The 12,212-nt window shown below is 41.8% G+C and overlaps 1 protein-coding gene across 1 annotated transcript in view; it reads left to right on the top strand.

The window, feature by feature from the left end:
• The window catches only part of FBXO15 (F-box protein 15), an 80,402-nt gene that overhangs the window by 57,028 nt on the left and 11,162 nt on the right, over positions 1 to 12,212 (top strand). Inside the window, exon 9 of the mRNA XM_026064312.1 lies at positions 1,610 to 1,676. Within this exon, the coding sequence (XP_025920097.1) occupies positions 1,610 to 1,676 (67 nt within the window). The remainder of the gene's footprint in view (positions 1 to 1,609; positions 1,677 to 12,212) is intronic.

Here is a 12,212-nt window from a genome sequence, read left to right as displayed (position 1 = left end):
CCTCCACAAAATGGAAGGTCTTCTCACTATTTTGAAACATGCTTATGCKCCTCCTCTGGAAGGAGGAAGATGTATCTGTTTATATCTGTTTGTACTTTAGCACTGTTTCAGTTGATGTCGTCTGTGTTGAACTGTATTAATTCTATGTGTTTTTGTATTTAAAATGCTTGAACCCCACCAACTGACATGCAAAATTAAATGGATAATTCTCAGAAACAGTATGTGCTGATTTTAAAATTACTTTAGTAATCTTCTAACCAAAGCAGACAGATAATGAGCAAGTCCCTAGGTATGCATTAGTACAGCAAACTTTCCCATTTCTGTATGTCTGTATGTCAAAGCACTGGAATTAACAGCACTCAGTATACTTCTTATGGAGCTGGTGCAGCTCATTCAAGGGCTTCCTTCTAAAAGGACAGTACAAGTTTGAATAGGGTGAACAGGTCACATTTTTTTTCCAAATAATATAAGCTATCAAAAGGCAAAATATTCATGCAATTTCTGTATATATTTGTTCTCCTTTAGTTTAATTTTATTTATCTTTATGAATAGTGTCAAAATGACATGTATTGTAGTGGGTTTTATTCAAAGGTATCTTAATATCTAATTTTTTCCCTATTTCCAAATATTTGTCTCCACCCCTGCCCCAGGGCTGAGCTTAGTTATGCTGTACCTCTAATAATTACTCAGATATGCTTAAGCTAAAAACCCAGTGAACAGATTTGTAGGTTTGTGTGATTTGAAGGCCCAAATAGGAAACAACCCCCCCCCCCCAACTCCTAAACTAGGACTAATGCTGTCCTTTTCCCTTTGTGGCAATGTTAGTAATAGTAGAACCATTGCTGATGTGTACATTTGTACATATATGCATACATATCCATAAAACAGAAGAATATTGATTGCAGCTTCAGGGGTACCAGTCTCTTAGAAAGTATTGTCCATATGCTGGGATTTTTTGCCTCTTTATTAATGAGGGTTAAAGCAAATCAAAGTGAACAAATGTCTGTTGACTCATAACTTCATAAGACTTAAAGCTGAAAGTCAACAAGAACTGAGATTTTGGTAAAAAGTGGCTGTACTTCCCTACAGTTTTTCTGGGTTTATTTTGCTAATATACTGTAATTTAAATTGTAAAAAGAAGAGTTGTAGATGAGAAAACCCCTTTATCTTTCAGGCTTGCAAAGCTTTTAAATGAAAGAAAAACTGAGCTGGTTTTAAAATTCATTTTTTCCTCGTGCTAGCGCTGGAATTGCAAACTGATACTCCGAGAGTACTCCTTGGCCTGAGAACCCAATGGTGTTTTAAACTTAAGGAAAATGCAAACTAAGGAAAAGGCATCACCTAAAATATTGCAATGTTTTTCTTTTTTGGTTTGTAACAATAATATGTTTGTCTGAAGATGTGATTTATGGATCAAGGGAAAAGGTAATATAAAAAGACTGCAAAAATAACATTTTGTGCTGAGGAGAAAAAAAGTAGTTTTTAGGTAAAAGCAAAGAAGAAGGAATAAGCAGTGTCTCTATCTATCTATATCTATCTATAAAAATCGTGTGTAAGTCTTAGTCTTTGCTGCAACTAATGACTCTGTTAATTTGTAATTTTTTAACAGTATCGCTTCATGCACATTATTTCTCATGGGATCAAAGCTCCTGTCTGAATGGCCTCCATAAACAAAGGTCAGTTCATAGCTGTGTGCTGTGGTTTTGTTTTAATTGAAACTAAAACGCCCAAACCTGCCATTTTTTTTCTATTATCTCCTTCTGGTTTTCAGTGGGTAAAAAAAGTGTACATAGATTTCTTTTTAAAGTTATAAGTTCCTATGGGTTATTAAGTAGTATAATGCAGACTGGGAGATATCTCACTCCTCCTGATGTAAAGTTTTCAGGTACATACAGTACATTGTCTCTGAGAAACTGGAGCTTTGACATCTCCAAGATGAAAAGTTTGCTTCTTTTTTCTCCCCAATTTGTCCTTTATTTTTTAAAAAATCTTCTATACTCACTTTCTTCACTTTAATGTTTATATACTTTACTACTTTACTACTATTTTTGAAACTTAGTTCCTGTCAAAACAGAAATAAAACATAAGAGCTTGAAAAAGGAAAAAATACAAAGAGTTGAGACTTTTGCAAACCTTGCTTTCTTTGAGGAACTTGGTGTTTGTCCTTGGCAAGGCTGTCCCTGTGATCTGAGCACTGGGAGGGCTGCAGCTGTCAAACCCACCAGGATTTCAGGCCTTGAAAGGCACAGTGTGCAAGGTAAATTAGACAAGATGTTCCAGGCTGCTTTATAAGAAGTTTATTTTTTGCTTGACACTCTTGAATAGTTTTATTTATTAGTCACTCTCAGTTGGGGGCTACAAGTGCAGCTGCTGTAGGCACGTGCCGTTTTTGTGTGTCTCTGCGCTCGGTGCYGCTCTAAGCCTCCTGCTCAAAAAAGATTCTGTAGCAGTTTCACAAAAATTTATCTTGGAGAAAGTGGAACCGGAGGTTGCTCAGATCAGATCCTTGCCTGAGCCATGCTGTGTGGATTTATATTTATCACTATGCAAGTCGTTTGGTCTTCCACTTCCATATCAGTTATTATCACACTGAAAAGCTAGAAAAGGTTAGGGTCTTTGTTATGGCTAGGTACTGAATAAAAACCAGATAATGACTGTTTCTGACTCAAAGAGGTAATGATATAAAGGGACAGGACCCTCCTGGTCTAGGCATGACACTGAAGAACAAATACAGAATATAGAGTACAGTGGTAGGAAATGCCATGTTGCAGTTTAAAATAAGACCGGAATAAGTGTGAAGGGCACGTGTGAAGTAAAGCTGAAGTGGTGAGTATGATGGAGGGGAGAAGAAATAGTTGGAATAGACTTGAACAGAGCAGAAAAAGCTCTAGTAAAACCAGAAAGATCTGAGCCACTGCACCTAAAGTCATAAACTGTACCATAAAATTTTCTTGATCTCACTTCTTATTGTCACCTTGTGTCCTCCACTACACCGCAAATATAAATTTCATGTTTGATTGCCTGAGCTGTCTGACTCTCTCCTCTAGCCTTTTCCTTCTTTGCCCTGTTCCTAGCCATGCACAGTTGCAGTGCTCCCCTCATCACCACTTATTTATGAGCCCTTCTCTGAGCAAAACTACATTTCATGACTGCTGTGTTGGATCAGAATGAGCCCCATCTATTCCAGGGGCTGCTTCCATCAGGGGACAGCATCAGCCCCTGATTTGGAGGAGAAATCTGCATAAGGAAATTGTGTAATCTTCAAGCAATTAGAGGTTGGCTGAACTTTGCTGAAGATGGCATGAGACTGCTCTCCAGCTGCCTTTGAGTGGTGCTGCACCACAGGGCACGGTCCAACTCCAAGGCTCCCCTGGCCCGACAGGGCCTCCAGCAGCACCTGGAGGCTGCTGCTGCCGGCCAACCTGGCTGGGGCTGGAGCTGGGCAGGGGAAGCAACCTCCTTGCTTGCAGCTGGGGGTGGCCTGGCTGAGGCACTGCAGGAGGAGGGGAGCAATCCATGGAGCATCAGGGAAGAGGAAAAATAGATTGATGTGATCTGTGCAGAAACCCTGCAGAAATTAGAGCCCCATCTCCTGACCTCCCAGGAGGAGAGGCAGCCACAGACTACGCTTGTTCAGGCAGCAAATGGAGACTCCCAAGATGGAAAGGCCAAAAACTCATGGCTTCTGGCAGTAGGACAGCTCCTTCTCCACCCACAGATCTGCAGCTGCCTCGGTAGCTGATGAGGGGGTGAAAGCCATGTCTGTGGAGGCACAGGAGCTGGCGGAGCCTGAGCCACGCAACAGTACCAGGAGGAAGGAGTGAGCAGCAGCAGTGGGAGACTCTCTGCTGCAGGAGGTGGAGGCCCCCAACTGCTGACCTCACCTGCTGTTTGGGGAGGTTTGCTGCTGCCAGGGGCTTGGGTCTGGGATGTCACAGAGAGACTGCCAGGCTTGTCCAGCCCAGCTACCTGTTGCTCATCCATGCAAGCACCAATGATAATGGCAGGGGAGACATGGCTGGCCAACATGGTGAGGAGAGCTTTAAACTGGGGACAACAGGACAGGGGARGGAGATGATGACCCACAGGTAAATGAGGAAACAGTGGATGTAGTAGAAAGCAAATGATTCAAGGCGACAGGTACAAGAGAGACCTCAGCAATGGTAAGACAGGGCAAATGACATCTTCATGAAGCATATGTACACAAATGCATGCAGTCTGGGAAACAAACAGAAGGAACTAGAGCTCTGCTTGTGGTCACAAAACCCACAGCAAGGCTGCATTAACAGTAAATCAATGGAAGTGATATTTCCCCTTTACTTGTCACCCATTAGGCCACAGCTAGAATATTGCATGCAGTTTTGGACCCCCTAATACAAGAAAGACATTGATAAATTGGAGCGAGTTTGGCAGAGGGCCACCAAGATGGTCGTAGACTGGAGCACTTACCCTGTGGGTAGCAGCTGAGGGACAGGGCTTGTTCAGCCTGGAGCAGAGATGGCTTTGGGGACACTGAACAGCAGCCCCTCAGTGCCTGTGGGGAGATTATCAGGTGAACGACCAAGCCAGGCTCCTCACAGCACTGCATAGTGGGAAGATGATAGACAATGGGTAAAAGTCAAAAAAAAAAGTTCATACTGCATATGAGGAACAACTTTTCCCCCATAAGGACAGGCCGGCAGTGGAAGAGGTGGCCAAGAGAGGCTGTGCAGTTGCTATCCTTGGAGGCTTTCAAGACCCAGCTGGACAAAGCCCTGAGCAGCCAGGTCTGACCTCAGAGCTGACCCAGTTCTGAGCATGAGGTTGGACTAGAGACCTGCTGAGGTCCATCTCAGCCTGAATTTTCTGTGATTCTGCATTGCGCCCATTAATTAGTGTCATGAAGTTACGTAAGACTGAGGATGTTATGTGTGAATTTCAGAGCAAGTTTTCCATCTTGTTAGCCGTTTTGCAGTTCAAAAAAATAAGTGTAGACAGCCAACAGTGGGAAGAAGAAGAAACTGAATAAATAAAGTAGAATAAGGTACAAGAATAAAAAGAAAAGTGTGAGCTAAAAAATTACCAGTATTTTGACATCTATTTCTTCCAGTGGAGTCTGAGTACCATAAGATTGTTGTGCACCTGATGATTTCAGCAGGCCTTGCTGGAAGAAAGTAGGTATTATCTAGAGAAGGAATATTGCTGCCCTATTTCTTAACCTGTCTCCACATGTCAGTGCCACTCACTGTAGCACACAAGACACACTCAAACTTGACAAAACTGTGTATTTTATGAATCTGTAGTGGGCCTCGCCTTACTGTGGCTCTTCAAATACCTTTCAGTATACTCTGAATGGTTTTGTGGCTAGCTCTGATGATGAATTTTTTTGTTTTGTTTTTCATTTTAGAGTAAGCTCACTCCCCAAACCTGATCGAGTAAGAGCTTATATGAGAAAGGGTAACTGAAGCCACCTTCTGAGCATAGAGTTTTGTGCCATGTGCTGAGGCTTGCTTCTCAGTATCCAGATGCTGTTATTGTTATCTGTCCTTGACTTAGGGGGAGATTGTTTTTCTATCTGGCACTATCTCTGCTATTGGTATTTCTTTTTTCCTAAGGGAAAACACAGATTGTGTTTTGTTTTTCTTTATTGCTTTTCAGTGGGAAAACTTCAGTGGTTCTGAAGAACTGTTTTCTGCACCACATGAGCTAGGTGGCTGTCTCAGGTCTCCTGCGTATAGTGCTCTGAAAGGAAAGGCTGAAATAGTCATTCAGGGCATCTGACTATTTGAATTTTTTTGAGTGCTTTGCAAAGCAGCCACAGGTATTAGGGCATTTCTTTTGTTTTTCCAAAATCCGTATAATAGGTGTTCTGATTGAAATGTACCTATTTGATACTATCTTAATGTGCATATCAAATTCTTAACTGTCATCTCATGGGCTTTGAGGAATAATGTGTCACAAATACTTTATGGTTGCTGTTACTTTCTTATTCATATATGGAATTGTCACGGAATGTAATGCTGGTCTTTCTGAGGCCATATAATTTCCATTCATAAATCCAGTGTATCTGCTGGACCTGCTGACCTCAGTTAATACTTTAGAAGTATTCCAGTTTTTCTTGTCCAGTGTTCCATATTAGAAGAAGGTCTATAGGTGTCTTGATTCAAACGGAAGTCTGTGGAAACTGGTTCAGTGGAGGGCTCTATGCATTCTACAGAAGTTAAATTTAACTTTTGTATATATAATGGGTTTTTCTAACTGATGATTTTACTCAAGTAAGTAATAATAAACTTTTTATGCAATTATGATTTGGTTGCTAAAGCTGGTTTTTCTAGTTTGCTAAACATAATTAGAATATAGGAATTCATTGGCTAAGTACCTAAATCTGCATATCTAGAGATTTTATCTTTCAAAATAAAAAGTTTTGATTTTTTAGTGAGTGACACATATATTCCTGTTCTGGAAACAGTGCCTTGATCATGCACTTCACACAATTACCATGTAGTAAATTATTTAAAAAAATTATATGTTAACATTAGAGATGTGACAGTTCTAACTAAAACAAAACATCAATACAGACAGATTTTTTTTAAACGGTGCCTAAAGCTCTAGTTTAAAAACTTGTGGTGTTTCAGCACAAATTGTATGAGCTCCACAGAGCATTCAAACTAAGAGATTAAAAGACTGACATCACCGACTGTTCCAACCACATCCAGTCTTCCCAGTACCCTTTGCTCTTCTCAATGTAAATTCAAATTCATTTCCTGCTTTCACAAGAATCGAGACTTCAGACACAGCTTCTACCTAGCTTATAGATAATAGTATTTGCTGCTGGTCTACACAAACAGATGAGTCTACCTGGGCTGTTTTGGGTTTTAGCAGCCAGTGGATGCAGTCAAGGTTCATCTGTTTCCACGTAGGAAAATTAGTGTAGTAGAACACAGGATGAGATCTTACAGAAAGGGAAGATGATACATATTTACAAAATGTCTAAGTAAATTTTACCCACTCACATGCATTCCCTCATATATAAATTCATTTATTTGCACTCTCATACCCACATGTTCACAAGCATCAAGATCATCAGGTGGTAAGCCCAGGACAGCGGACAGAGGACAGGGTTTGCTGGGTATTAAGTTTTCACTGTCTCTCTTGGGTTTCTCTTGATTGATTTTAACAAATTAGTTTTTGGGCAGTTCTTCTATATTCTTCAGGAATTATCAGTTGTTATGGGAAGTCCTTTGCTTCAGAATCTCACTTACTTCAGCTTCACAGAATCACACAATGACAGAATGGTTGAAGTTGGAAGGGACCTCTGGAGAATATCTAAGTCCAACCCCCCTGCTCAAGCAGGGTCACCTAGAGCACATTGCACAGGATCACGTCCAGGCGGGTTTTGAATATCTCCAGAGAAGGAGACTCCACAACCTCTCTGGGCAACCTGTTCCAGTGCTCTGCCACCCTCACAGTRAAGAAGTTTTTCCTCATATTAAGATGGAACTTCTAATTACTGGAAAATTGGAAAAGTTTCTAATTATTTTTGTCTTCCTGCTTTAATGGGTCAAACTATATTTTCTGCACAAATGCTCTTACTCAGAGGGAGACAGGAGCTACCTCTGCAGGACATTTCTTGTAAGATGGAAACAGAATGATACTGAAAAGTTTTTGGGAACATACATCAATTTTTCTTTCTTCTTTCTCTTCCTTGAAGAGGAATGGAGCATGTGTTTCTATTGCAAGGTTGTTACCAGTAGCAAGGGCCATTGATCTTTATTGAGCATWAGTAAAAATGGACAATATTCATTAAATCCTTAGTATGTTAATTAGATAATAAATAGAAGTGTTTACTAATAGTCTAACTACTTGCTGAAGAGACATACAAAAGATATGTATTCAAACAGAGGCATTAACCGCAACTGTGACCTAAAGGGGAAATCTGAGGTGGCCTTTCAGAGTGCTTTAGCCCACTTTTTTATATAGGTTGCACATGACTATGTATTTTGTGATTTGTTGGAAGAATTCCTTCTATATTTTTTGACTCCTTTTGGCTGCCTTTAAGTCATGTTTTGCATGAGGTAATTGCTGCTATGCTCTTCCTAGAATTATATTTAAATAAGCAGTTTTTAAAGGGATTTACACAGTGGTTCACACATCATTTCTTTTATATTTCTTTTTTATATTTTATATTTCTTTTATCTGTTTGAGGCTTAGGGTAGGTTTACAGTTGTATTATTGGTATGAAGGCTGCCTATCTGTGCATAATTACATAAGTAGGATATCAGTTCACAGATATACTGTACAGAGGCATTTTTTTTACCTGCAATTCGTCTAAATCACTTTGGTCCTATTCTTTTTTTACCACAGCTTTAGTGCTGTGACTGAAATATTGCTATGGGCTAATTAAGTGGCCCAGAGTCAGTGATCAGCCTCAGGATACCATGCAGGCCAGAGGCTCCCTGAGGCTGGGGGGCTGGTGGGGGCTGGGGCTTCCAGTGGTGCAGGTTCAGGCCTGGCCACCAGGGCCTGTCCCCCCCATCCAAAGGGAGGAGGGCTCCCCTGGGCAAGCCAGGGCAGCCCCAGCCCCGGGGGGATGTCAGGCACTGCCACAGGATGCGATGGACTGAGGCTGGGCCAGGCCGGCACCCGTGGGTTGAGGCCGGGGCCAGGGTGGGGATTGGGGCACCATGGTTGGGCAGGGGCCAGGCCGTGGCGGGAGCCGTAGTGCAGGTGGGGGTCGAGTGTGAGACCAACGGCTGAAGGCAGCTCCCAGGGCCGGGGGCAGCCCTGGCCGCAGCCTCCCTCCTCGTGGGCGGTCTGGGAGCCTCTCCCCACTGTCAGCTGCGGGATGGGGGCAGCCCATGGCTGCGATGTCTAGAAGTTGGCCCTGAACCCCAGCAGCCAGACCCCAGGAGGAGGAATGCTCTCAAGGCCCTTACATTCAAGTACCATGAAAACTGAGTGCTKTGGGACACATAATAGTTGTTTTTCTTTTGTTTTATGGATGCTCTTGTATTGATGATTCACCAAAGATCATGGTGGTGTTGTGTTGGAATTCAAAGTCAACAGTGGGTAGAAAGGCAAGTACTTGGAGATGCCACTATTCTCCTAGCTTAAGATTTGTGGATCTATATTTGAGTCCTGCCTTAGAAACAGTCATGCCTATATTCAGTGTGCTGGATTACAGACTGTATGTGTTCTGCTAATAGGAAGAAATGATTCACTGGATCACAGTGATTAATTTGGTCATCAAAACGTATGATGGCTTTGAAGCTTTTCTAACGTGCCTTTCTAGAGAACCTCTGTTTGGTCAGACATTAGTTTCAAAGCACCTCATTGAATGCCATAGAAACCAATAAAACTTGAGGTGAGTGGGCCACGATGCCCAGTAGATTGAGTGGGATGTCTTGAAGAACCCAGGGAGGTAGAATAATGTTTATCTAAGTCAGACAAGAACCTCTCAAAGAGGTTCACTTCCACAGTTAGTCAGGTGAAGCCTTGTGGAGGACTGTGCTGCTTGAAAACCTACATGTGTTATGGATAAGGATAAAAAATTGTCCACTGTCCTGGGAATCCTTTCAGAAGTTTAGAGATTTTGGCCTAAACTCTAGACTTGAAAACGGCTAGTGATTTCCAGGAAAGTTAAGGGAAAAGGGCTCTTGGGACCAAAATACGATATTKGGCTTTTTACTGTGCTATACTGTGTGTTACCGTCATTTTGTTTGTTCAGCCATCTTGATGTTTTAATTAGTGAGCTGAAGATATTTTCAGTCCATATATAAACATCGATATACACCTTCCTGAGTCCCTTGACTTTGAGTGCTGAAAGGTTAAGTGTGTGCTTCAAAATCTTCTGGCATTGTAGCAGAATATGGATGCACAACTGGACAGAACAAGGATGATGATCTCTTTCCAAGATAATAGGAGTTTGCCTGAATAAGAAAGTGAGGAAAATTAAATCTCACCTACTGGTGCATATAAAGATCTCTGGTTAGCTTTGGATGGTAAAATGTAATCTTTCTTATGTGAAAGTGGACTGATGGCTTTGGACTGGGTCCTGTAGCATTTTGTTTCCCAGATTTGCAAGAGGAATTCTAAAGTGCAAGCACTGTGTAGATTTCCGTCTGCTTCTAAATTCTGCCTTGACAAGGTAAATCTATTATCATATTTTAAATCATTTGGAATATTTAGGTATTAGTAAGAACAACTGAGTTGGTTGTATTGATTTGTGACTGATTGATTTAGCTATTAATATTTTATTGGCAAGTAATAAACCTCATGTGGCAGAATTATATGCCTGTTTATCAGCTATGTTTGTTAATACAGACTAGTTCAGTTTTTCCTTTCTAATGAAAACTAAATGTCTWGCTAGCACAGGCTGAATAATTATTTCTGTTACAACCTCTGGCTTTCTCTCAATTCCAATATGACACTCAACATTGGTCTGATTCTTGCCATAGAGCTGTACAGCATGAAGCTGTGTAACTGGTCAATTCGTCTGTGTAACTGGAATTTTCACTTGTTTGGCAAACCCAAGAGTAGTTTTGAAACTTCAGAACTTAGTTCTGAACAAAAGGTCACATTTCTGACCAGCTGTATACTGCATGGCTATTCTGTGCACATGGCCTTCATCCAGAAAACACGATGCTCATTGCTTTTGGATACGCAAGGAGACTGAGCAAGTACATTGAGGCTGCCTGTGGATTTTCTACCTATAAGTAGATGCTTCTGAGATATTTCCTCTGCTCATAGGGTCCAGATGAGATACTTGCCTGCAGCACACTGCAGCTTTTTTTCTGGCCTGTATGTTAGAGCTTCCTTTTGATGAAAAACAGGAGATTTGGTGGTCTGAATTCTGCTTTAACAGATAGTTGAAATGTTATCAGGGTATGCATCCATATGCAGGAACCAGGAAATACTCCAAAAGTCTGCAGCGCAGTCAGGAATTACCCTGATGCATGGGCTTATAAACTTTAATTATAAACTTAAAGGTCTGTTGTTACTAACACATGTGCAAGTAATTTTGCTAATGCAGCAAGTTAATCCATTTCAGTGGGACTAATCATACTGAGCAGCTGTCTACATGTTCTCCCTTCCCTTTCAATAATCAATCTTTATTGATTATAAAGATTTGATACTGCTATTACAGGAGAAAAAGGAAAAGCAGAGAAGGTAAGTTTAAACACACAGATAGTTTATATGTCTTAGCTTTTTGCCTTTGCTGTGTTACCACATACTGCGAATCTGGCGTAGCGCGTGCTCTCTGGAGTTACTCAGCCAGAGAAGTATGGGTGTGGGTGACCAACACATGCCAGTTTCCAGCCTGCTTGCGTTCCCACTGCAGAGTTTGGGCTGATTTGGTCAGAATCAACTTGCCTTAAAACAGTTTAGCTACAGAATAATTCTGCTGAAGTTATTTCTGATTTGTATCACTGCAAATGGCATGAGAATTGAGGGCACAGAAAACCTTATGTAAATATAATAGGAAGAATGCTTTCTGTTCACACAGTGGGAAAGATTTTTAGAACCATCTATTGCAGGAGCTAAAATTGCATATTGTGAGTTTAATTATGCAGGCTATGCTGAAACTTTGATGAAACTACACAGGTTTAATTTACATGAGTTCAATGATGTTTGACTTAGTTTTAGATTGCTTGAATTTGCTGATGTCTTTAGGTGCTGCTCTTAACTCTTGATGTTAAACCATCAAGGAATAATATTACTGTGTGTGTCCTCCTTCAAATCCCCAGAGCAAACTGGATGGAAAGGGTAGCTGAGACAAGCCATCTCTGATGTATCACCAGGATGGGACGCAGGGGCAACCCAGCTCCCTGAGCAAGTTGCCCTTGCTGGGGAAGGGGCAGTCAATGCAGCTTGGAAGCAAGGACAGGCCGCAGCACAGCCCCCCCCTTTTTTTTTTTTTTTTTTTTTTTTTTTTTAGAGGAAGTGATGAACACTCTGAGCTGTGAAGGTTTTAAATGAGCTCAGACCGGTATCAAATAAAACCACCCGACATTCAATTATCTTCAGCCTTTTCTACTTTTTTGAAAGCAGCGTGTGCGAAGAAGCCCCCCCGAGGTAACGGCGCCTGCGCACGAGGCCGCGCGCGCGCTGCACGGRGCAACGGCGAGGGGTGGGGCCAGCTCAGCCGAGTGGGGCTCGGGCATTTCCGTAGTCTCGCGAGAAGGGCGGGGCTACTAAAGGCGGGAAGCGTCGCGCGGGCGTGGGCAGCCGTC

Source organism: Apteryx rowi, unplaced genomic scaffold, assembly GCF_003343035.1.
Source record: "Apteryx rowi isolate R43461 unplaced genomic scaffold, aptRow1 scaffold_213, whole genome shotgun sequence".
Classification (NCBI taxonomy): domain Eukaryota; kingdom Metazoa; phylum Chordata; class Aves; order Apterygiformes; family Apterygidae; genus Apteryx; species Apteryx rowi.
This window is presented reverse-complemented; position numbering and strand designations above follow the sequence as displayed.